Source organism: Pelophylax lessonae (genome assembly GCF_965119305.1).
Source record: "Pelophylax lessonae genome assembly, chromosome: 8".
Taxonomy (NCBI): Eukaryota; Metazoa; Chordata; class Amphibia; order Anura; family Ranidae; genus Pelophylax; species Pelophylax lessonae.
The window spans coordinates 140,275,771-140,302,095 of NC_138775.1; the positions used below are offsets into that span (position 1 = coordinate 140,275,771).

Here is a 26,325-nt window from a genome sequence, read left to right on the forward strand (position 1 = left end):
TATATCTTGCCTTCTATGGGTTCTTAAGACAAGGCAAATTTACATGTACCGTTACAAAGTCCCGTATTCTCCTGATTAAACAGTTAATCAGATACCCCGAATATTTCCCGTTGCACCTAGACGTCTGCAAGACACAGCAGACTGGAGCCAGCACCGATATTAAGGTTTTTGAGACCCATACCACTTGGTGCCCAGTAGCAGTCCTAGACCAACTCATTTAATTCATTGTGATTGACAATGAATTTACATTGAGGAACTTTTTTGGGATCTTTATTTTTATAATCAATTACTTAAATTATTTGTAAACCATCTGGGTGTGTCTTTATTACTAGATTACAATTTTTTTTTTTTCATAATGAATTCCTTATTTAGGATTCCAGCAGAGTGAAACATGCAGAACAATAGCTTTGTGGTTTGTGAACATAAACACGTAAATAACATTAGTCCAATGCAAAACATGGTGGGTATAGGTAGGTCCACAAATAACCCAAATCAAATGTCAAACATCTATCGACAAACTGACCTATGTCATGTGAGTAACCCTTATTCCAACTCTCATTTTCTGTTTACACAGAGGTAAACACATGTGTACAAAGACAGAAAGAATATGGAGTTGTGGGAGGGGGGAGGGGGAGAAAAACAAAGGTGGGAGGGGAAGGGAGGTAGTTTGATGGGGAAAGGGGTTAGTCCCTCGAGTTCATCATCTCGGTGTTCGAATTAGTAACCAACCACAAGGTTATCCAAGTCCCTGTATAAGAACCAATGGGTCCAGATTTGGAAATGTTTTTCTGATTGGTCTTTCAGAAGGTTGGAATGCAGGCTTTGGCTGCACTGAGCAGGATTTTGAGAAGGGAATTTTTGTATAGTTTAATAGACATCAGAGTGACGTGTAGCAGACAGGCTACACCTGAGTCGTACTCAAGAGACACACCCATCACCTTGTGAATGATGTTGTTAAATTTCATCCAGAAATTGCGTAAACAAGGGCAAGACCAGAAATGTGTAGTAACATGCTGATATCTTGGTGACACCTCCAACACAGGGGAGAAACATGTAGGTAAATTATGTAAAATCTGAGGGTTTTTATACTAGCAAGTCGTGATTTTTACACCAGTTCTCCAGATAGGTGTTGGCAATGGATGCCCTATGGACAAAGGAGAATTTGATCTTTCTGCAGCTGTGAGAAGGAAGTCTTCAGTTTGTTTTCCCACTAGGATAGTGATAGACAATGATGCAGTGGTGTTTTGTCTACACAATATTGTTCAAAGGAAGTAAGTAAATGCAGGTCTTGGTTTAGGCGGAATATTGATCCTAGATGGGCTCATAAAATCAAGTTTAGAAGCATATTACATAGTTACATAGTTAGGTTGAAAAAAGACACCAGTCAATCCAGTTCAACCTATGATGTGTGTGTGTTACATAGTTACATATACTGTAGTTACATAGTTAGTCAGGTTGAAAAAAGACACAAATCCATCCGGTTCAACCAAACCGGTGTGTTTGCTGTGTGTTTTCTGTTAACCGTACATTGAAAACCCCTGTATGTTGTGGTCTTTAAGGTGCTCATTTAATAGTTTTTTTAAACTATTGATGCTCCCTGCTGATACCACTGCTTGCACATCCTTACTTGCTTGTAAGGTTACCACGTCCTGCATGGAAGATATTGGCCTGCTTAGCTTAGTATCATCCGCAAATACTGAGATTGTGTTAGATATCCCATCCTCTAGGTAGTTTATGAATAAAATAAAATAAAATAATACATTTTATGAATAAATTTAAAAAATATGAATTATAGATGTTATCTTTAGACATTTGGCTATTGTGATGGGAAAAGTGAATTGCACAAAATAGATGTTCTGCAATCTAGGTGTGTAGTTGAGGGTCTGTAACAGTATGGGGGAACAAGGGCAAACCTAGGACTAGAGTCAAGGAACTCAGGGTCAGGCAGAGAATTGTGTTTCTAAAGAGAGTTTTGGTCACAAAGCGGGTGGTTGAGTATCTCCTTGAGGGACACAGGTTCTATGTCCGCATATTGCAGGACCTCAATAGGGAAAGTAAAGAGGGATTGTTCAAGGGCAAACCAGAGTTTGCTCTGTTTTTGGGTGCACCAATCTAACAGCATAGCTATATGGACAGCTGCATGGTAATTGAACGGATCTAGAAACCCTATTCCTGCATTCTGCTTTGGTAAGGTGAGAGTCATTCTATTAATTCTGGCTTTATTCTCCTTCCACATGTAGGAAAGAAATCTAGCTCTAAGGTATTTTCAGAAACTAAATGGAAGTGTTATCTGGAGCGTTTGTAAGAGATACAAAATCTGTGGTAGTAAGTTCATTTTCAGGATGCTACTGAGTCCAAACCAGTTAAATGTTTCTTTGTCCCATTTCTAGAGGTCTGATTTTATTACCTTACCAAGGGGACTAAAATTACGCTCATAGATTCTCTTTGGTTGTGAGGGTATGTTTGACCCTAAGTATTTGATATGTGATTCAGATCACATGAACAGGCACGACTGATTGACTCTTAAATGTTATGTGGAAGGGACAGAGATGTTAATGGCCTCCGACTTCAAGATATTGATCATGAGGTTGGACAGGGTGCCGTAGAGTTCTAGTCCCTGTAAGAGGGAAGGAATCAAGACTGTGGGGGAAGTTAAGAAGAAGATTTGACCATCCATAAAAGCAGTTACTTTGTGGGGGCCTCCAGGGGTTGAAAGATCTGAAATGTCAGCACTGGCTCATATAGTATAGCAGGGGTCTCCAAACTTTTCAAACAAAGGGCCAATTTATTGTTCTTCAGAATTTAGGAGGGCTGGATTGTGGCCAGCGGGGGCAGAAAGTGTCCTAAGCCCTGCACTGGTGAGAATAAATATGGCCTCAGAGTTGGTGGTCAGTAGGTGGAGGAGTAGTGCCCCTATTAGGAGGAGGAATAGTATCCCATCATTGGTATCCCTGGAAGAAACAGTGCTACATTGTTGGTGTCAGTGGGAGGAATAGTGCCCAAGGGCCAGATAAAGGCTAGCAGTTTGGAGACCCTGTAGTACAGAGAAAAGACCCTAGCGAGAGTATGAAAATTAGAAAAGGGGCATCTCTGGCGTGTACCAGTGCTGATAGAGAAAGGGGGCGATACAGACTAGGAGACCGTGGCAGTGGAGTATTGAGCTTTCAGCTATTGTTTCATGTTGGCTCCTAGTCCTATGTGGGCCAGGATAGCATGGATAAAGTCCCAAGTGACCCTGTCAAAAGCTTTTTTCGCATCTACTGAAATAGGAATAAGGGGTAGGTTTGGTTTGGGCTAGGTAGATTGCATCAAGAATCCATTGGGTATTATACCTAGTCTCTCGTTCAGGTACAAAGCCGGACTGGTCTCGATGGATAAGGCTCTGGATATGAGGGACCAGAGGCCAGAATTTTAGTAAAAAATTTTAAATTCACAAGATAAATCTGAGGTAGCTGGGGCAATAGTGGTGATCTTTCCCCTCCTTGGGGATCATGGTAATCAGAGCTTGTAAGGTGTCACGAGGTAGCGCATGGCCTAATTGTATAGCGTTGAATGTCTCTATGAACCTACTCACCAATGTGTATTGGAAAGTTTTTATAATAAGTAAGGGTGAAGCCATGGGGTCCGGCTCTTTCCCCGGTTTCAAATTTTTATTTGCTTGGTTAATTCAATGATCAAGGTAGGTGTTTAGAGTTCCTGTGTTGCTTCGGCAGATAGAGAGGACATTTTTTAATCTTGTAGGTATTGTTTTATAAGTGTGAGCCTTTGGGTGGATCCCCCCCCCCCCCCCCAGAGGTAGCTTGGGCAAGGTTATAAAGTTGTGAATAATAGTTTTTAAAGATCTGGAGAGTTGTTCCTGGCTACTTTACCATTGTCGTGTTTAATATGGGAAATGTAGTTGCAAGCTCTAAGAGATCTCAGGGCCTTTGCCAACATCTTGCTGAATGCATTCTGAAGTGTGCAGTGCATTGTGGGGTGCTTGGCAGGAAAACATCTCATGGAGCTACCTGCAAATTTGGACATTTGCCGAAAGGCAAACTTTTGCTCGGCTCAAACTGTTTGCCGGGAGCAAGTGAATCATTTTATCTTTGCCTAATAAAAAGTTTATTGCACTACTAGTGCATGCGTTTCCCTGGTCAGTTGTTTACTTAGATTGTCCACAGTCCTTGTTTTGGCAATTCAAGGGATGTCTGCACAGACCCTGATATAGTGAAGGGTGCAACACTGGTTTGGAGATTTTTTGGCACACCTAAACGCAAGTATGGGATTAATGGTGATCTGGTTAATTTAAAAAAATGTATTTTTGTGATTGTGATTAAACAGTGGGTAAACATCCAACAGGGAAAATTATGATCCTGATTGTTGTTTAAAATCTTCATTATGCTACTCAAAATAAACAAAAATAAAAAATATGAACCATTTCTGTTTATTGTGGCCCATGAACAGTTACCAAATCATTTAACAGGCCCATGCTCTTCAAAAGGTTGAGCCCCCCCCGGTCTATAAATTACATAGACAATAAAATACTTTTTGGAAGATAATATTTGCAAAAGAAAACCAATGTATGTATTACTTTATAAACTTTATAAAGAAATGACAAAGTAATCACTGAATAAACAGGCCTATAGTGAAAATCAAGGCAGCTCTCCTGCTCTGGATCACGTACCTAGAATGTGATCCGCGTGCCAGGGTAGAGAGTGTGCCCCTGCCACCCCGGCTGTGCTGTGATTGGCTGCTGCATGAACAAATCAACCGGTGTCGGCGACCTGATTAGTCACCGTCACCCGAAGATCGGCTCCGGACATTACCAAAGAGAGCCCTCTGTAGCTAGGTAAAGTGTCAGTTAGGTATCCGATTTGTCCACCACAATATCGCAGTCCTGCTGATCATCGCCATTACTGATAAAATAAATAAATAAACATTCCACAAATATATCCCATAGTTTTTGGACGCTATAACTTTTGCTCAAACCAATCAATATACGCCTATTGGGATTTTTTTTTACCAAAAATATGTAGCAGAATACATTTTGGCCTAAATTGATAAAGAAATTTGTTTTTTTTACATTTTTTTTTATTGGATGTGTTTTATAGCAGGAAGTAGAAAATATTGGTGTTTTTTTTTTTTCCAAAATTGTGAGTCTTTTTTTGTCATAACGCAAAAAATATAAAACCACAGAGGTGATTAAATACCACCAAAGAAAGTTCTATTTGTGGGGAAAAAAGGACATACATTTTATTTGGGTACAGTGTCACAAGAATGCGCAATTGTCAGTTAAAATAAAGTAGTGCCATATCACAAAAAATGGCCTGGTAATTAAGGTGGTAAAACCTTTCCGTAGGTCAAGTGGTTAAAGTGCAGATGTATTGTGAAAAGTGCGAAGGCTGTCACTGCTCACCTTCTTTTATAAAAGCTTGTTACCTGACCATTTCTGGCTTCAGTAAAATTGGGTTTCCATTGCAGACTTATGTCTCAAAATACTAACAGCCCGGATGTCTTTGACTTATCTGAAACATGCATGCAGATAATGACATTTCTTGATCTGCATACTTGTTTCTGAACACTGATTTAGAAAGTAGTGCAGACTTTGGGCCAACATCATAGCCAGGCAACTAGTATTCAAAAACAGAATCCAGCATCGGCCTACAAAATGTTTAACACTTTAATACTTACGTTGTCTTGATATAAGCTTTTCCATGCTGTGTTTTGCAAGGTTTGAAATTTTCAGCTTTTCTGACACTTTCTTTAACATTATCTCTTTTTCTTTCACCTTGTTTCTGAGAGTCAAAATTTCATCTTTCATTGCCTGCTCCTGCACAAAAAATATCATTGCATTAAAATTTTGTAGCATAAACACTTTTAAACAGACAAAATTAAGTTCCCAGATTGTACTTTTGCTAACCATGTTCCTGTACGTGTTCAGCAAAGTAATTTATCTCTGTAGGGAAAAAAGTGATGGAAAATTTGATTTTACCACAAAATGTGCTCTTCCTTGTGTATTGGATTGGTATACTGTTGCTTTAATTTTTTTCTGGTAAACATAATATAATGAAGCTAATCTGCAATTTTCTGACACAAGAAAAGGTTTAGAATAGTTTAAAGATGCTGCCACCCCTAGGGGTCATTTAAAGTGGTTCTAAAGGCATAAGGTTTTTTACCTTAATGCATTCTATGCATTAAAGTAAAAAACTTTCCACTGTCTTTGCCTCCCCTCCCTAAACACTTACCTAAAACCACTCTCAATCCAGCACTGTCCCCGTCGGAAGCCCCGCTCTGCTCTCTCTTCCTGCATTCACAGGCTTGACTGAGAAAAGTGGGAGCAACCCCTCTCTGCTCCCTCTTCCTGCATTCACAGGCTTGGCTGAGAAAAGTGGGAGCAGCCCTGCTCTGGTCTCTCTTCCTGCATTCACAGGCTTGGCTGAGAACAGTGGGAGCAACCCAGCTCTGGTCTCTCTTTCCGCATTTATGAGCTTGGCTGAGAAGAGTGGGAGCCATTGGCTTCTGCTGCTGTCAATCAAGTCCAGTTCAGTGGACACACACAGCTCAGGTCAGAAGTGAGCCCACACGTGTGCCACTATAGTAAGGCATCCTATGGTGGCACACAAAGAAAAGAAGGAGCCTAGAGCACCCCAGAAGAGGAGGTTTGGGGTCCCTCTGTGCAAATATTGCACTATTGCACAGAGCAGGTAGAACATGTTTGTTATTTTAATTAAAAAAAAAAAATGTTAGTTTTAAAATCACTTTAAAGCTCATTGCACTCTGGAAGAAGAGCTATCATCGGAAATTAATTTTTTCTTTGTTACCTTCTGTGGGACCTTAGTGCAAGGAGCACTTGATCCCATTCCAAGGCATGTTGCCAAACAGCTTTCTGACCATTCTGGAGCAAGGAAGTAGAGATTTGAGTGACAGTGCATGTGTCTGCCAACAGGTGCTGCTGGAGAGGAGCATTGTCATTCACTAAACCAGAGGTAGGGGAACTTTTCAACATGAGGTTCCTTGTGTAAAATAAATTCTCCTTGTTGTGGAAAAAATTTATATGAGCAGCACTGAAACTTGTAGTTCCTCTCAGCAGTATCACATTCAGTCTTGTAGCTTTGTTGTCTGTAGAAAAGAGAAGGAGGAGCTGCAGTTGGGCTCTCCTCCTGAATAAAAAGCTGCCTGGAGACAGACGCAGCGGCAGCATACAGCTAGGGCTGAAGTGGAAATGCATGTAGGCCCCTCCCCATACTAATTACATTCTATATGCCTTTTACCATGTGTTAAAATGTATCAAAATGTGTCATAATGATTATTATGCTGCTTTTTTTTTTGTTGACCATATTTGGTCAGTTCTTCCACATAAATTCTTGGCTGCCATGACCATATTTGATCAATGACCTCACCCGGCATCCCTGGCTGGTCTGTGTGCATACAACAGTCAGAGATCTGACTGTCATTTAGTGGCAGTGGTGCAGCAGAACATCAGGTAGCAGATGGTCATCATTGTGGCGGTGAAGCAACATTGAGGGTAGTGGGTCATTGTGTCATCAAGGTTGGTGTTGGATGTACATCTTTGAACAAATTTACTGACATTGGATTAACATTAGCTTCATAAGCAACTTTAGGACAAACCCCTGCCCCCAAGCAAGTTTTTAATGTTTTCTGGTAAGCCACATTAATAGGCCCTCTCTCCACTATCTCCACTAAAAAGGTATTTAAAAAAAAATTGTTTTGCATTGGTACATGTCCCCCCATAGCAGCGTACCCATTCCCCTTTAATGAAAGCTAGCAAACTAGCCTTAAAAAAGGTCAGAAAAAAATTAGAAGATTTGCCGCCCATAGACATCAATTAGGTTCAGAGCTATGTTCATGGTTTGTAGACTTCTTGCTGGCTTTTTCGAATGTCCAGTGAACCGAACTTTACCTGTTTTGCTTATCAAAGTTTCATTCAATAATGCAGACCATCCTTTTGCAAACATCTCCCTGCTAGTTTTGATCACGTGCTGTTGCCACTACTTTTCTTTAGCAGCCATAGTCACAACCAGTCTCCACCCCCACCTCTCTAAGCCCCTTATGCAGCTGCAGAGGTCATGTGACCATAACGAATACATATGTGTATAACGAATACACACATATATATATATATATATATATATATATATATATATATATATATACAGAGAGAGAGATTTCTATATATACATTTATATGTATCTCACAAATATCACATATCTATCTCACAAAAGTGAGTACACCCCTCACATTTTTGTACATTTTTTATTTTATCTTTTCATGTGATAACACAGAAGAAATTACACTTTGTGCTACAATGTAAAGTAGTGAGTACACAGCTTGCATAACAGTGTAAATTTGCTGTCCCCTCAAAATAACTCAACACACAGTGTCATGATCTGGGGCTGCGTGAGTGCTGCCGACACTGGGGAGCTACAGTTCATTGAGGGAACAATGAATGCCAACATGTACTGTGACATTCTGAAGCAGAGCATGATCCCCTCCATTCAGGGACTGGACCGCATGGCAGTATTCCAACATGATCACAACCCCAAACACACCTCCAAGACGAGTATTGGCTTGTTAAAGAAGCTGAGGGTAAAGGTGATATACTGGCCAAGCATGTCTCTTGACCTAAACCCTATTGAGCATCTGTGGGGCATCTCCAAATGGAAGATGGAGGAGCGCAAGGTCTCTAACCTCCACCAGCTCTGTGATGTTATCATGAAGGAGTAAAAGAGGACTCCAGTGGCCTCCAGGCTCTGAGGAAGAGGCACAGCCTCGAAACGCGTCAGCCCTCTGCTTCCAGTAAAGACGTTGATCCTCTGGTAGGAGGCAGGTGTATGGAATTGATGTGCCTGAAACTTCTTGTTTGTTTGTGAGTATTTGATTTTAAACAATTTTATCCAAATAAACTTGCTGAGGATAATGCGCTAGGCTGGTGCGCCCTTCTTTTGCTTTGTATCTCCAGTGGTAACCTGTAAAGCACTGGTGAACTCCATGCCCAAGAGGGTTAAGGCAGTGCTGGAAAATAATGGTAGCCACACAAAATATTGACACTTTGGGTCCAATTGACACTTTTTCACTTAGGGGTGTACTCACTTTTGTTGTCACCGGTCTAGACATTAATGTGTGTTGAGTTATTTGGAGGGGACAGCAAATTTACACTGTTATATAAGCTGTACACTCACTACTTTACATTATAGCAAAGTGTAATTTCTTTAGTGTTGTCACATGAAAGGATATAATAAAATACTTACAAAAATGTGAGGAGCGTACTCACTTTTGTGAGATACTGTATACACACACACACACGTACAGTATATATTCAGAGGGGAAAATAATTGTTTGATTTTGTAAGTTTGCCCACTTCCAAAGAAATGAAGGGTCTATAATTGTTAACATAGGTGTATTTTAAATGATAGAAAAGGAATATCATCCAAAAATCACAAAAAACACATGATACAAATGTTATAAATTGAGTTGCAGTTCAGTGAGTATAACAAGTATTTGATCCCCTACCAACCAACAATAATTCTGGCTCCCACAGACTAGCTACAGTATGTGCTTATGTGGTACACAGATTAGTCCTGTAAATTTAAAAAGGTGCTGCTAACGACAACTCATTATGTGTATAAAAGACAAGTGTCCACTGACTCATTCTTCTATTAAAACCTCACCATCATGGGCAAAACCAAAGAGCTGTCAAAGGATGCCAGGGACAAGATTGTAGACCAGCACAAGGCTGGAGTGGGCTACAAGACCATCAGCAAGAAGCTTGGTGAGAAGGACACAACTGTTGGAGTGATTATTCGCAAATTGAAGAAATGCAAAATAACCATCAATCGCTCTGTCTAAAGCTCAATGCAGGACTTCGCCTCATGGCATAAGGATGATCATGAGAAAATGAGGCCAGAACTACACAGGAGGAGCTGTGAAAAACCTCAAGGCAGTTGTGACCACAGTCACCAAACAAACCATTGGTAACACAATACGCCACCATGGATTGAAATCCTGCAGCACGCTCAAGGTCTCCCTCCTCAAGAAGGCACATGTACAGGCCCTTCTGAAGTTTGCCAATGAACATCTAAATGATTCAGAGAAGAACTGGGAGAAAGTGCTGTGGTCAGATAAAACCAAAATTGAGCTCTTTGGCATTAACTCAACTCGCCGTGTTTGGAGGAAGAAAAGTGCTGACTATGACCCTAAGAACGCCACTCCTACAGTAAAGCATGGAGGTGGAAACATTATGCTTTGGGGCTGTTTCTCTGCTAAAGCCACTGAAGACTGAAGATGGGTCGTGGATGGGTCTTCCAGCATGACAATAACCCAAAACATACCGCCAACAAAGGAGTGGCTCAAGAGGAAGCACATTAAGGTCATGGAATGGCCTAGCCAGTCTCCAGAACTTAATCCTATAAAAAAAAATTATGAAGGGAGCTAAAACTTTGAGTTGCCAAGCGACAGCCAAGAAACCTTAGTTTTACTAAACCCACAACAGTAGTTCATTTTATTTTATAGTATTTTTCTTATAATGTCTTAATAGGATTTTGGTGGAGTGCCACTTATGGTAATAAGGTACGGCTTCATATTTTTATAAGTTATAATTCTATACATTTTCAACCACTTATTGAGCCTGCTCATACCAATACATAGAGCTGTATATTGCAGCCTTTTAGATTTATTTTTATTATTTCATCCACTCTGTCTGTGTTAACATCACTAGCCGATTTATTCATGGTAGATCGCCATTGGACTATTTGTGTTACGATGGTGAGACTTGGTTGTGGGTTTGTCCCTCAGGATGGCCTCTGCCATAAAAACATCACTATGCTTAGCTTTGTTTGTTAGAATCGAGCACTCCTATGGAGTTCATAACAAGGCTTGGATACGAGTCTCTGAGGGCCAGAGTTAAATGGCCCTCAAGTTCAGAACGAGGCTTGGCCATCTATTCCATACAGCGAAGGCCAGTTTGATTTAATAGTGAGGCTTGAATAAGCCCGTTGTCTCTTCTTAACTGCACTCTATTTAACCAGCATGGTGACGAGCGTGACCTCCTTGACCCTGATGATGTCAACTCTAACTAAACATTTAGGGCGGAGTCCATGCGCGTAACATCACGATGCATGCCAATTCCAGGAGGCTGTCTGTCGGATCAGATCCCGGGACTGGTATTCTTTGTATACATGCTTGTTTTAACCATTTACATTGTAAGTAATTAGTACTTCTTTTTTTAAATAAACATAGAATACACTTTTACACTATGTACTATAGATATCTTTGATTCATTTTCATGTATGGCACGTTGGAGTAACCATCCATCTTCATTTGTGGGATCGCTCTAACCAGGAAGGAGGAAAGGAAGAAGTAAAGGGCTTCCGTCTTAAGTGATATTTGCCTACATCGTGCTTTCGACACTTAGAATTTAGAGTCCATTGTTTCTGATAAGTATAAATCACTTTATACTGCATGGTGGAGGTGCACTGGGGTAATTCACATTTTGGCCTGTAATCCATAACCACATTAGACAGATATGCTGGACCTATACAGAGCACTGGAGATTTTCACTTTTCGTAACTTTCTTCTAAAGGTCTGCTCATTGGACATTTGTAATTTATGGGACTCACTTTATGATATATTCTGTTTTGCAATTACTTTATAAACTGTCACAGTATGGCTCATTGATTGTTTAGTACGGCAAACCCAATTTTACATATACCATGTGATAGCTGTGGCCAATTACAGCATAACAACAATAAACAAATAAACAATAAGTGATGAATGAAAGTCATTCATGACAGTTCAAATGATTGCTGTTACAGTAATCATCAATGTAACAATCCCAGTGTAAAAAAAAAAAAAAAATCCCTGATCAACCCCCCCCCCCCCCCCCCCCCTCCAAGTAGTACAGTTTAACTATGGTGACACTGAACTACTCTGATGACCGTATGTAAAGAAAAATTGTAAAAAAAAAATAAATAAAATAATTGAATACAAAATTATGATTATTATTATTATTTTTATTTTTTTACATATTGTAACAAATCAGTATCCCTGATCACTGCCACACCAATCATATGATGACGCAGTACTGCACTGGTGACAGTATGTAAAATATAATTGTGAATAAAACCTTCACATTTTATTGAGTGTTTTCATTTTCCAAAAGATTGTGACAAAAAAATACAACTTCAAAAAACTCACCATGCCTACTTCTAAATACCTTGGACTGTCTACTTTCCAAAAGTATACATTTGGGGGGGAATTTGTATATATACCATAGTTTGTACGCTATAACTTTCACACAGACTAAATAATACACACTTATTTGGGTTATTTTTACCAAAGAAATGTAGTTAACTACATTTTAGCCTAAATCTTTGAAGAAAGATTATTTGTGTGCAAAATTGTATAGCAGAAACTAGGAAAACTTTTTTTCTTGTTGTTTTCTTTTTTTGGTATTTTTTTGTTTATATAGCAAAAAAAAAACTGTGGTGATTAAATATCACCAAAAGAAAGCTCTATTTGTGTGGAAAAAAAATAAATAAATGTCATTAGGTTACAGTGTTGCATGACCAAGCAATTGCCAGTTAAAATAGCACAGCGCTGAGTAGCAAAAAGTGCCCTGGTTATGAAGAGGGTAATTTTTAACACAACATAAAGCTACCACTCCTGTGTGAACAGCACTGTTTGGTGACGTTGTAATATTAATGGGAGACATTGAAGGGCAGTTATGAGGCTTTAAAAGTGTCCAATAATTGATGCAAATACACAGTGTTACTTATTTTACACAAATTTCAATTGGTAAACAAAAGACAAATAGAGCAAATGTAAATAAAGTAAATAGCAACATATTTATTTGTTCCAAGAACAAAGCCTCTGTATGAAATTGTCTCATATATGGAAGGCATCATGGTAATATATCTGAAGCAAAATGAACATTAAGTAATATCTAATCTATAACAGGCCCAAATCCACATGGTTGTAATGTATTGTGAAGATCTATAGCCACAGCATACACTTTCATTTGATAACATCAACAGTTTATTGCCAATACAAACAATAGTTATATTTCACAATCCCTAAATGCTATCAACTTCCTGGTTGCTTTGCATGCTGTGCAAATTCTCCCCTGCTCATTTCTTTGGTTTATCTTTAATTTCTAAGGACTACATATCCAGTAGTACCTTGCTGCCTGCTAGAAGTAATGATGTCACAAATGGTGCGTTTCCTGTGCTGAAGGTACCTCCTAAAACTCCTCCTCTTAGCACATCTGTAGTTCAGACAGAAATGTGTGACACGGCAGTATATAGTCACAAGGCATGTGTCACTGCATTCAAGGAATTAAGGCTAGATTCACACTTGTACAGGTAGAAAACACTCACAAAATTGCATGCATTCCAGACCCACAGGCAAAATGCGCTGCACCCTAGCAGATACTTGAGATTACCATTAATTCCTAATGGCACCCCCACGAATTGGCAAATGCAGCGTTTTTTTGTGTGCCAAATCGCGTCATTCGGTGGCACCTTGCATTTCACTGAAATGCGATTCCAAAAAAAAATAAATAAAAATCATGGATATCTTTCCCTGCACTTTTGAGGGTAGGGCAGCCCATTGAATTGAAGTGTGGGGATTCTTCAAAAAGTATGTTTTTAAACTGAAAAAACGTTAAAAAAAATTAGCTAGAAAAAATTAAAACTCAGTGTGGAAATGAATCTATGATTTCAAATTTTGACCATAGATACAATTTAAGTCATGTTTGGCTGTAATAAAAAAACAAATGATCTAAAATTGTTAAAGTGCCGGTTCACACTAGTGCGGTTTGCGGGATCGCATGTAATTCGGAGCGCACTGCTCCTTCATTACATGCGATCTCATGTGCGGGTGCGAGTTCAGCCATACACTTTATATGGCTAAATTTGCACTGTATCCGCACCAAACACGCACATGAGGCATTTTTTGAGCCGCATCAGGATCGGATCGCACAGTGGTTCACACTTGTGCGATCCGATTGTGTGCGAACTGTCAGATCGCACTGCGATATGCGATCAAACTGGGGGTGTCGTTAACATTAAATTGACACCCCCTGCATATCGCATATGGCAGTGTGAACTGCCAGATGTGTGGATGCGATGCGGGAACAGGCTGCATATTCGCAGCGTTCCCGCATCGCACAAATGTGAACCGAGCCTAAGCCTGGTGGTATATGTTTGAACGATATTTGAAAAAAAAAACTGTGCAAAATAAACTCGCTGCAACATTTGAATCCTTTATCCATATATTAGAATAGCCTAATGTTTGGCTGGTCTGTGCAGTATTATGCATACTGTAAGTATGTATATATTTCTTGGGCTTAGCTATCACAAGTTTAAGGACCTAAAACCTTCTGATTTAGTTGTAGTTGCTTCCTAAAATAGACTTTCTGTTACATAAAAGAAAGTTACCTCTTTTTTTTGCAAAGGATTGACTTGTGTCTTCGGTAAACTCTCTGTCCAAAACATACTAAGTAGAGAATGCGAGTCATGTAGAATATTTTGTAGGATTCTAGTAGTAGAAATCACTTTCTGGATACCTCCACATTCCATAACCTACAGTGAAAGAAGAATTCTGTATTAGTATTATGATATTATTTAGAGGGGTTTATTTTTGTATGGATTAAAATTATACAAGTTTTAGCTTTACACTTTTGTTGCAATTGGGCATTGTACATCTCTACATTTATTAAAGGGACTATGGATGACTAAACAGATTTGTGTAAGTCGGCTTTTGCATTGCGGTAACATGTGCACTGCCATATACTTTACCACCATGCAAGGCAATACATGGCACCCTAAAACATCTTATAGTTCACCACAATGCATTGTAATGCTGTAAAAAGAATTATGTAAGAGGTTTAGAAACCATAAATAGACTAGAAAATGGGCACCACTTATTCTCATGTTGGATCCCAACAACAATAGACAATCACAGTCTACTTAAACTAATAACACACAAAGAATGAAATGTTGCCATGTTTTTATTGAACACACCATGTAAACATTCACAGTGAAGGTGGAAAAAGTGTGTGAACCCTTGGATTCTCCAGCCATCTTGGAAGCCGACAGGAGGCACAGAGACACGCTCACACGCCTGCATACTCTGCAATTTTAGCTTTTTGAATTCTTCAAATATGTGAGTGTTACCTGTACCGTCTTTAATACATTTTATCAAGCAATACAGAGAGCACTAGATATTTCTCTATCGTCATTCAATATCACGGAGCTTCATCCTTGACTGAATATCCCATTGGGTGATCAATCCCCGGTATTAATGTGGTCTGGAAGTTGCCAGCTGGTTCTGTGTGCTATCTATGTGGAGAAGCGATCTGGATATTGCTGATTATATTGATATGCTGTCTGGCCCTGTGCTTTGAGGTGAGAGGCAGAGAATGCCAGGTGGTGGGATGTTTTGAGCACCATACTACACAATACTGTGAATTACATGCCATCTATTGCTGGGATCTCAATCTACATCACCTATTAAGAAGGGCTCTATTTTCCTCTTACTTATCACCCTGCACATTTATGGACTTGTTTATAGCATATGAGATATTTATACATTATATACAAATTACTGTGTAATGTATGATTAAGGATTGCGCTGCACTTCATTTTTATGTATTCAGGAGGTTTTATGTGATTGCCCTTGAGTGTCCAGCTGCTAGTCTGTCAATTAATTTTTTTCCACCTGTAAAGTTCAGTGCTAAATATTTATATTTTTCAATCTATATGGTGTAGCATGGACGGGACAAGTGAGAGATAGAGTAGATAAATAGAATGATCAACTTAAAAAAAAAACTGTAAATGTAATTTGTATTATTATGTATGTTTTTGATATGCAATAAAAAGAAATATAAAAAAAAAATATTATCTTGATAAACAACAAACTAACAGCAAATTTCTCCTCATTTGGCAACTTTAGATATTTTATTCCCAGCCTTCAAGATTTGAGAACTCTTTATTATCCATCTAACTATATAAAACACTGACCTCTTGGACCCCCTCTACAACTCTACCATCTACTTTTAATCTTTAAACTCCCTATTGCCTACTCCCTTCATTAACTTTCTTTACCTTTTAAAGCCTGCTCACACCAGAATGCGGTGCAGGAAACCCACATTCCATGCATGTTTCCCGCACAGTGTCAAAAACTCACTGCACTTGCGATCTGCAGTAGATGTCAATGCAATACTAACAACACCCCAAACGCAGTGTGTTTGCCTGCACTGAATCATATGGTTCAGAAGTTCATGCCTGAACGACACCCTAAAAAATGTTCTTTGGATTTCTACCTCTATCTATCAAAATATGGAACTGGCACTAAATAAAACCAAAAAGTGGTCTTACCACAAATACTGTATATCCAATTCTCTATAGGTTTATAATTACATAGTTACAAAGTTTGTAAGGTTGAAAAAAGACACCAGTCCATCCAGTTCAACCTATGATGTGTGTGTGTGTGTGTGTTTGCTGTTAACCGTACATTGAATACCCCTGTATGTTGTGGTCTTTAAGGTGCCCATCTAATAGTTTTTTGAAACTATCGATGCTCCCTGCTGATACGACTGCTTGTGGAAGAGAATTCCACATCCTTACTGCTCTGACAGTGAAGAACCCCCTACGTATTTTAAGGTTAAACCGTTTTTCCTCAAGTTTTAGTGAGTGGCCACGTGTCTTATTGCATTCCCTTTCTCTGAAAAGTTAATTCGTTATGCTAGGGTCACCAGTACAGTATTTGTACATTGATATCATATCCTCCCTCGAACGTCTCTTCTCCAGAGAGAATAAGTTCAGTGCTTGTAGTCTTTCCTCATAGCCGATGCCCTCCATTCCCCTAATTATTTTTGTTGTCCTTCTCTAGACCCTTTCCAGCACATCCTTCCTGAGGACCGGTGCCCAGAGCTGGACAGCATACTCCAGATGTGGCCGGACCAGAGTCTTGTAGAGTTGGAGAATAATCTCTTTATTTCTGGAGTGAATCCCCTTTTTTATACATGCCAGTATTCTGTTGGCTTTGCTTGCAGCGGCTTGGCATTGCATGTCACTGCCAAGCCTGTTGTCTACCAGTACCCCCAGGTCCTTTTCCATCATAGACTCACCCAGAGGTTTCCCCCCCAGTGAGTAGCTTGCTTTCGTGTTTCTGATGCCCAAGTGCATTACATTTTTCAACATTAAACCTCATCTGCCATGTAGTTGCCCACCCCATTATTTTGTTCAGATCCGCTTGTAAGGTTTCCACATCCTGCATAGAAGATATTGGCATGCTTAGTTTAGTATCATCTGCAAATACTGAGATTGTACTTGATATCCCCTCCTATAGATCATTTATGAATAAATTAAACAGGATTGGTCCCAGGACAGAACCTTGGGGGACCCCACTTTCCACAACCGCCTAATCCAAATACTCCCCATTTATCACCACGCTCTGGACTCTCCCCTTGAGCCAGTTCTCTATCCAGGTACTCACCATATGGTCCATACCTACGTACCTTAGTTAGTACAGTAAGCGTTTGTGGGGAACGGTGTCAAAGGCCTTTGCAAAGTCCAGATACACCACATCCACAGGCTTACCTTTATCTAGGTGGCAGCTCATTTCATCGTAGAAGGTTAATAGATTGGTTTGGCAAGAACAATTTTTCATGAATCCATGCTGATCTTGTATGTGGTCCTTTAACCACTTACGCCCCAGCCTTATTTCGGACACTTTTTGTTTACAAAAAAACTACTTAGAACCCCCAAAACATTATATATATTTTTTTAGCAAAGACTCTGGAGAATAAAATGTCGGTCATTGCAATATTTTTTGTCACGCGGTATTTGCGCAACGATCTTTAAAACGCCATTTTTTGGAAAAATTTTGAAAAATCTAATTTCGCTGCATTTAAAAAATACTAAAGAGTAAAGTTAGCCCATTTTTTTTTGTATATTGTGAAAGATGATGTCACGCTGAGTAAAATTGTGCCCCCCCCCGTGGGATGGCGACAAACTACGGTCAATAGAGATCTCAATAGGCGACGCTTTAAATTTTTTTAACGGTTACCAGTTTAGAGTGTAGCTCTTTTTTTAATTATTGCTCACGCTCTGGCAATCGCGGCGATACCTCACATGTGTGGTTTGAACAGCGATTTCATTCGCTGCTTGACTTCCGTATATGTTTTTTTTTCTGTGCGCGAGCTAATGGTGACGGGGGCGGCTAAAATTTTTTTTTTTCCTATTTATTTTATTTTTGTTTTAACTTTATTACAGGTTTTTTAAAAAAAAAATCTGATCACTTTTATTGCTGTCACAAGCAATGTAAACATCCCTTGTGACACCAATATGCAGTGACAGGTACTCTTTATGGAGGGATCGAGGGTCTAAAAGACCCTAGACCCCTCCACTACACTTTCATGTATGCAAAACGCCGAAACGTTTCCGGCTTTGATCGGGACTCCATCCAGCCGGCGGATGCGACGGCTGGGTGCTCGGGTCTCCCAGTGGGACGGGAGACCCGTTGAAAGTCACGGAAGGCGACGGAAAGCCGACCGTCGGCTGTAAACCACGGTACCCGGATGATGTCTCTAGCTAGAGGCATCATCCGGGTATAACACCGCAAAGTTTGCCAAGGTAGCCCTACGTCACTTTGCGGTAAGTGGTTAACATCCCCTCCAAAATCTTGCAGACTACTGATGTTAGGCTAACCGGCCTATAGTTACCCGGGATATATCTCGGCCCTTTTTTAAATATTGGTATCACGTTGGCTTTTTTCCAATCAGCTGGCACCATACCTGTCAGTAGACTATCCTTAAAGATCAAGAATAATGGTCTGGCAATCACCTGGCTGAGCTCTTTAACCACTTGCCGACCAGTCACTGGGACTGTACTGCGGCAAAGTGACTCGATTCCGTCCAGCGACGTAGACCTACGCTGGACTCCTGCCCCTGTAGGCGGCGCTCGCGCCACCAGAGGCGTTCTCTCGCTGTTTTCAGTCACAGTTGGAGTCGGGCCAGGGGAGGAGCGGCGGCGATCGCCACTGCTCTTCCCCGATCGTCGGGGAATCAAGTTTGGAGATCCGCCCGCTTGTGTAAACAGAGCGGGCGGATCTCCTAAGTGACAAACAGTGACAGATTGCAGGGTTCAGCATAGCCTCCCCCTACACACGTTAGTAAGCACCAGGCATACATTAACCCCTCCCTCTCCAATAAAATTAACCCCTTCCCTGCCAGTGTCATTTTTACAGTAACAGTGCATATTTATAGCACTGATTACTGTAGAAATGTCACTGGTACCCCCAAAAGTGTCAAAAATGTCAGTCAAGGGTCCAATCTGTCCACCGCAATGCCGCAGTCCCGCAAAAAAAAATCGCAGATCGCCGCCATTACTCGTTAAAAAAAAAAAAAAAAACACCAAAAATGACAGAAATCTTTCCCTTAGTTAGTAAACGCAATAACTTTTGTGCAAACCAATCAAAATACGCTTAATGTGATTTTTTTTACCAAACATAGGTAGCAGAAAACAAATTTTGATTTTTACATTTTTTTGGGGGAAATTTCATATAAAAAATTTTAAAAATATTGTTATTTTTTCAAAATAAACGCTATATTTTTGTTTATAGTGCAAAAAATAAAAATCGCACAGGTGATCAAATACCACCAAAAGAAAGCTCTGTTTGTGGGGAAAAAAGGACGTAAATTTCGTTTGAGTACGGCGTCGCACGACTGCGCAATTGTCAGTTAAATTCGCACAGCTCTGAATCGCAAAAAGTGACCTGGACGTAAGACAGCAATATCCTCCGGTGGTAAAGTGGTTAAGAACCCTCGGGTGCAAGCCATCCAGTCTCGGCAATTTATTTATGTTAAGTTTCTCTAGTTTAGTTCTAAGTCTATCTTCTGTTAGCCATGGCGGTACTTCCTGAGGTGTATTATTTAGTTTAGCATTACAAGCTGAGTTAGTGTAGCCCCCCTTTTGTGAAGACTGAAGAGAAGAAATCATTTAACACTTCCGCCTTTTCTCTGTTCTCTGTGGCCATATTTCCTTTATCGTCTTTTATGGGGCCAATGTGTTCTGGCCTCGCTTTCTTACTGTTTATATACTTAAAGAATTTCTTGGGGTTCTTTTTACTCTCTTCCGCTGTAAGTCTCTCGTGTTCTATTTTAGCCGCCTTGATTTCGTCTTTACATTTCTTATTACACTCTTTGTAATGCTTGAATGCTGTCAATGACCCCTCAGTCTTGTATTTTTGAATGCCTTTTCTTTAGTTTTAATATGCATTTTTATGGTGGAGTTTAGCCACCCAGGGTTCAGTTTTGCTCTTTTAAATGTATTTCCCTTTGGAATGCACTGGCCAATCTCTTTGTTTAGTATGCTCTTGAAGCACTCCCATTTTTCCTCCGTGTTCTTTGTTCCCAGGGTTCTATCCCATTTGATATTTTCTAGCAGAGAGTGCAGTTTTGAGAAATTGGCTCTTTTGAAATTCAGTGTCCTTATATTGCCCTTGTGTTTCCTATTACTGTAATTAATACTGAAACTAATTAACCTATGGTCACTGTTTCCTAAGTTGCCCCAAATCTCTATATCCATGAGCAGGTCTGTATTGTTGGTAATCAGTAGGTCAAGTACCGCATTGTTTCTTGTCGGTGCGTTCACCATGTGACTCAAGAAATTGTCCTGCAAAACATTTAGGAACTGCCGAGCCTTGGCTGAATGCGCAGTTCCTTCTGCCCAGTCTATATCTGGATAATTAAAGTCCCCCATTATAATGACATTTCCCATCCTTGCTGCCAATCCTATCTGTAAACGGAGGTCCGCCTTCCCCTCCTCCCTCTGGTTGGGGGGCCTATAGCATACGTCCAATATTACCTTCCCTATTGTGCTTTCCCTTTTAAGTTCTACCCATAGGAATTCCGCCTCGTCCATAGCTCCATTATTTATATCATCCCTCATATTTACCTGTACACTGTTCTTAATATACAGACATATCCCTCCCCCTTTTTTTACCGTCTCTATCCCTGCGATAAAGGGAATACCCCTGAATGGTCGCCATCCAATCATGAGAGCTGTTGAACCAAGTCTCTGTTATCCCCAAAAAATCTAAGTCTTCCTCAAACATCAGCAGCTCCAGCTCTCCCATCTTGTTGGCCAGGCTTCTGGCATTGCTATACAAACCTCGTAATTCTGACCAGTGTCATATATCCTCATTTGATGTTTTTAGGCTGCTCTTGTGATTTTTCCCCATACCCACCTTGGGTTTAGGAGCTCTGAACACCATACTGCTAATGTCCCCATTTGTGCCCTCTGAATCTTGCTCCCCACTGGCTAATTCTACATCTGTACCCTAGTTTAAAAGCCCCTCTAACTTTATGACCATCCTCTTACCCAGTACGGCTGCACCCTCCCCATTTAGGTGCAATCCGTCCCTACCAAAGAGCCGGTGGCCGACTGAGAAGTCGGCCCAGTTCTCCAGGAACCCAAAATCCTCCTTACTACACCAGCTCCTGTTAACTTCCCTAATCTGCCGCTGCCTCTCTGGTGTGGCTCGAGGTACAGGTAGTATTTCTGAAAATTCTACCTTGGAGGTCTTACTCCTCAACTTAGCGCTTAAGTCTCTGAAATCGTTTAGGACTCTCCATCTTCCTCTGCCTATGTCATTGGTACCCACTGTCAAGATATGAAAATATATTAAGGACTTTTAAAGACTTTTATATCACATATTCATATATCCATATCCATTATATAGTCTAGAGTTCCCTCTTTCTTTAAGAAATATATTTTCAATAATAGTTTTAGAATTCAGCCTGTTATTTGCTGTTATTGCGTAAATGTGTCAGGAGTTGTTTTCCAGATGATGTGAAATGTTCCGCCAAGATCTTATCAAATTCTTAGAAATAATATAAAAAGTCCCTTTGGCTTAGATTATGACAAATCCAGTAACCGGTCATTATTTCATATTATCCATCATTTTAATTGTCATATTAAACTTTTGCCGCTCATCCTTGTCTAGGTTGAGTTGACCAATATGTCCTCTAAGTAATCAACAAAGAATATATTGTGTAATCTTGTGTAACCATTTTCTTGGACTTACGCCTGTCATAGGCTCCCAGATAAAAATTATGTTTAAAAGGTATGTACCAAAATGTACAATTTGCCACATGCTCTCGGTGTGAGATGTGGTCCTTGTGCAAGTATTTTCTCAGTAAACTTACAAGAACAGATGCAATCTGATTGTCGTAGATGTCCTTTATTTTAAAGCTCAACATAACATTTGGTGACCCCGAAATCGTGTCTTTCTGACTGCTTCTCCACTGCCGGCAATCACCCCACCACCGGAGGGACAGCACAGAAGCCTCAGGTGAGAAACATTTTTATTTCTCATATTGAAACTGTCTTTATCTGTTGTGTGGTGATGTGCCGGTTGGGGAGTGCGGCTACGAAAGGTAACACGTTTCCTTTGAATTTAATTGCATTCTGTCTGTGTATGGTTACTGAGATTATTTTATGGTACCAAGGGGAAACATTGTGCATGCAAATATTATTGTCTGAAGTATTTTTCTTTGTTCTCCGTATTTTCAGAAATGACAATATAAATATAGTTGTATAATAAGGGACGTATTTAAGCAGGTACCACTATTTTCTGAAGTGAGTGTGTGTTGTTGAAAGACAAATGTGGTGGTATTAGGGCAGGTATTGCCTTAAACCCCAGTGTCTGTATGACCTGCTGAGTGTCCTTTGGATTAGGGAGTCAGAGAGAGTGAGACTAGCCTATTTCCACTCAGATTTTCAGAGATGTCTGACTGAGTAGAGGACTTAATAAGTGAGATATCTCAAAGTATTGTACTGGGCTGCTGGTACACAGCCGTTGTGATAAGAAACTGAGTTCTTGATCCCGGAAACTCCAAATATTGTAATTTCTTAAAGTGGTAACAAGAAAAATAATACAATGGGAAATATAATTGGTAAGAATATTTTGCCCATTATGAATGACTTAGGGCTTAAAAAAAAAACTAGAGCAAAAAAGCAAGAAAACAGGCTTAAATGTTGCTAAATTGCATCGAGGTGCACCCATTGTTAAGATGATGGTGAGTGGTGATCCAGATGCCCTCAAACATCATGTAAAGTGGTGCAAAATTATTAAAAAAGCATATAAAGAGGATCCCTTTAAATGGTGGCCACCAGAAAGCTCCCTTAGTACGCCTACAATTGATGCCTTGTTTAACTTGCTATTTAAAATGTCTGATTGTGGGGGAATTGAATGTCTAGCAGCACGGGAAGAAGAAAAAAATAGGTGAAGCCCCCCCCCCCCTATAAAATGTGTTCAGAAAAAGCTGCTTTAACAAATAGATGAGGAAGAGTAAATAGAAACAGTTTTATCAGGGAAAACATAGTCCGCCGTAGTTGGCAGGACACTTTGAGGTTATTTTTTATATATAGAATTATAGATAATGAGAAATTACATTTTGCTCATGGGTCCCTGTGTGAAAGGGAGCTCTGGTGCAAAATTTTGAAAATTGGCTACTTGCCAAGAAAGGGTTCAAATGTAAATATCTTTGTTCCCGTTATAGTTATGGAATTAATTTTTGGACAGAAAGGGTTACCGCAATTAGTGTGCAATTAGACCCTGTTGGCACCAAGCCAAAAGTTTCAAATCAGATTAACTTTTTATCTGATTATAGTTTTTGAATGATATTTTAGGGGTGTCCTCTATTGAAGGAGGGGAACCTCTGGTCAGGTTTTTGTAAAAACACACGAGACCAAAAAAATTTTTTTTTTGTAAGAGTGGCACGGAGCCAAAGAAAAGGTTTTAGTTTTATCTGATTGTAGCATACGAGTGGTATCTGATGTGCCATTTCTACTGATGGCCATACCATCCTATGCTACCCACTTTTATAGTGAAGTAATGCGTTTTTTTAGCGTCCTAGTGGACGAGGAGACAAAGCCATCTTAGTTTCTTGTTTTTCAGTCCAGATAACTGACCTGGTGTAGAAATGCCCTTAAAAATAGGTGATGGAGGTCAGTGTTCAGCAAGGATAGGGAAAGTTTATGTCCCTTAGAAACCCCAAGAAATTAGGACAATTATAGAAGATCTCCCAAACATTGCCAAGTGTCTTAAAAGAAATGGTACAAAAAGTTGATGTGAATGGAGAAATATACATATATACAGTTATGTGGATTTTGATTGATTGTGCAGTACCTGAAAAAAAAAAAAAAAATATGTGGATGTATGGAACACATTTGCACTAAATAAATAAATAAATAGGTGCGCATGAATAAGGGATATTGAAGATAGAGGGAGATGGCCAAAATACGTATGAAACAAAGATTGATAGAATGAAGTTCTAAAGGAATGGGTAACAAGCATGTTTGATAAAGGACAGGATATGCGAATGTTATTGGATGTTGTTCAGAAGGAAGGTGAGGATGTGTTGAACTATTGGAATAGATTCAAAGATGCTATATAGAAGCACAGTGATTGGGCAACTGAAAGTGAAGATGACATGAAATGACCTAAAGTGATAAATATGTTTGTAAGTGGATTGTTGTTTGAGATTAGAAAAGAAAATGGAGCTTTGCATAGCGGGCTGGAGAATTAAACCTGTCCCTGATTTGGTTGACATAGCACAGATAGCTTGTGAAGTGTTATAAAAAAAGAAAGAAAAAAATAGAGAGGAAGGAAAAAACTAAAATAATGAATATGCAAGTCCCTGAGGTTAAGGAAAAGGTTCCTGAACCCAGGGGAGTGCCAGTTTCTACAGTACAGGTGACGCCACAAGGAGTTCCCATGGCGGAACCTCTTATTTCCCATCAGGAGTAGTGTACATTTCGAATTATGGGGTCCCCCAGGCCAAAAGGGGAGAACTGGAGATCCAAAGAGGGGCAGTGTAGGGTCCCTACAGGAATTATTAAAGGGACAAACAAAAATTAATTATAAATTCACTTCGGAAGAATAACCCCTTCAGTTATGGAAACATTTAAACAAATCAAGCAATCTTGGTCTTGGTTTAACAGACTATAGCAAAGATTTCTATTTATTTTGCACAGAAATAAATGGATATGTGAATGGGGTGTTAACACAACACTTCTGTGCCAGACATCGCCCAGTGGGGTACTACAGTTACCCATTGGACAGCGCCAGGGGGTTACCTGGATGTCTAAAATCAGTAGCGGCGGCTGCCCTATTGGTTGAGAAAACTGTAGACATTGTATTGGGCAACACTTTGTATTTGATGTGCCCCCATGATTTGGAGGCTATGTTGAATAGTGCCTATACTAAACACTTCTCAGTACAGAGGATAACACATTATAATTTGATTTTGTTATCAGCCTCCAACCTCAAAATCCAGCGCTGTCAGAATCTGAATCCGGCTACTTTTCTACCGGAAGCTGACAGTGAGGAAGTTGATGATTTTGAATACCTGATACATGATTGTGCTGCCTCTATTGATGAAGTAACAAAACCCAGAACTGATCTGCGAGATGAGCCTATTGCAAGCCTGCCCTTATGTGCAGACTTGTTTGTAGATGGCTCATCCCCCAGACGACCTGATGAGTTAACATTAGCTGCTTGTGCGGTAGTAAACAGTAAGAGCTGACTACTGCATACTGAAATCCTGCTAAATTCCAAGTCAGCGCAGGCTGCGGAACTTACAGCTCTCTGTGTTGCATTAGAGCTAGCAGAATGAGATATGGTAAATATCTACAGTGATTCTGCTTAGGTATACTGCACAGTTTTGCACAATTATGGCAAGGAAGAGGGTACCTGACAGCAACAGGAACACCCATTCAGCACAAAGAGTTTATTGTCAGATGGTTGTCTGCAGTTCAATTGCCCCTTAAAGTAGCAGTAATCAAATGCAAGGCGCACACTAATGGCTCGTTTCCACTGAGCTTTCTGGTACGGTTCGGTTCGGTACGGTACGCTATTTATGCCGTTTCCATTATGAATGGTACCCTAATTCCGAACCGTACCGTACCACTTTTTTGGTACCCTTTCGTTGGGGTACCAAGCACATTAGACCCGTACCAACAGGGTGGAGCTACACTCTGCAGAACTTTGATTGGTTGACAGAGAATCGTCTATCACAGCTTTCCTGCTACACCACGCCTATCATGAAAGGATACTATTGGCAGTGGAAACGCAATGTGTACCGTACCGTACTGAACCGAACCATACCGTACCGTACCACTCAGTGGAAACGAGGCATAAGTCTGATGATTATGTCTCTGTGGGGAATGCCTTGGCTGATAAATATGCCAAAGAAGCTATTCACTCTTATCAGCTACATGTAGTCCCTACATTTTTTGTCACAAAGTTTCAGGT

At 40.0% G+C, this 26,325-nt stretch overlaps 1 protein-coding gene across 1 annotated transcript in view; it reads right to left on the reverse strand.

Moving 5' to 3' along the window:
- LOC309561480 (myomegalin-like) overlaps window positions 1–26,325 on the reverse strand; it is a 429,425-nt gene that overhangs the window by 30,977 nt on the left and 372,123 nt on the right. The window contains exons 27-28 of the mRNA XM_082265423.1: window positions 14,439–14,582; window positions 5,674–5,812 (exon numbers count right to left, since the gene is read on the reverse strand). Coding sequence (XP_082121549.1) covers window positions 5,674–5,812; window positions 14,439–14,582 — 283 coding nt within the window. The remainder of the gene's footprint in view (window positions 1–5,673; window positions 5,813–14,438; window positions 14,583–26,325) is intronic.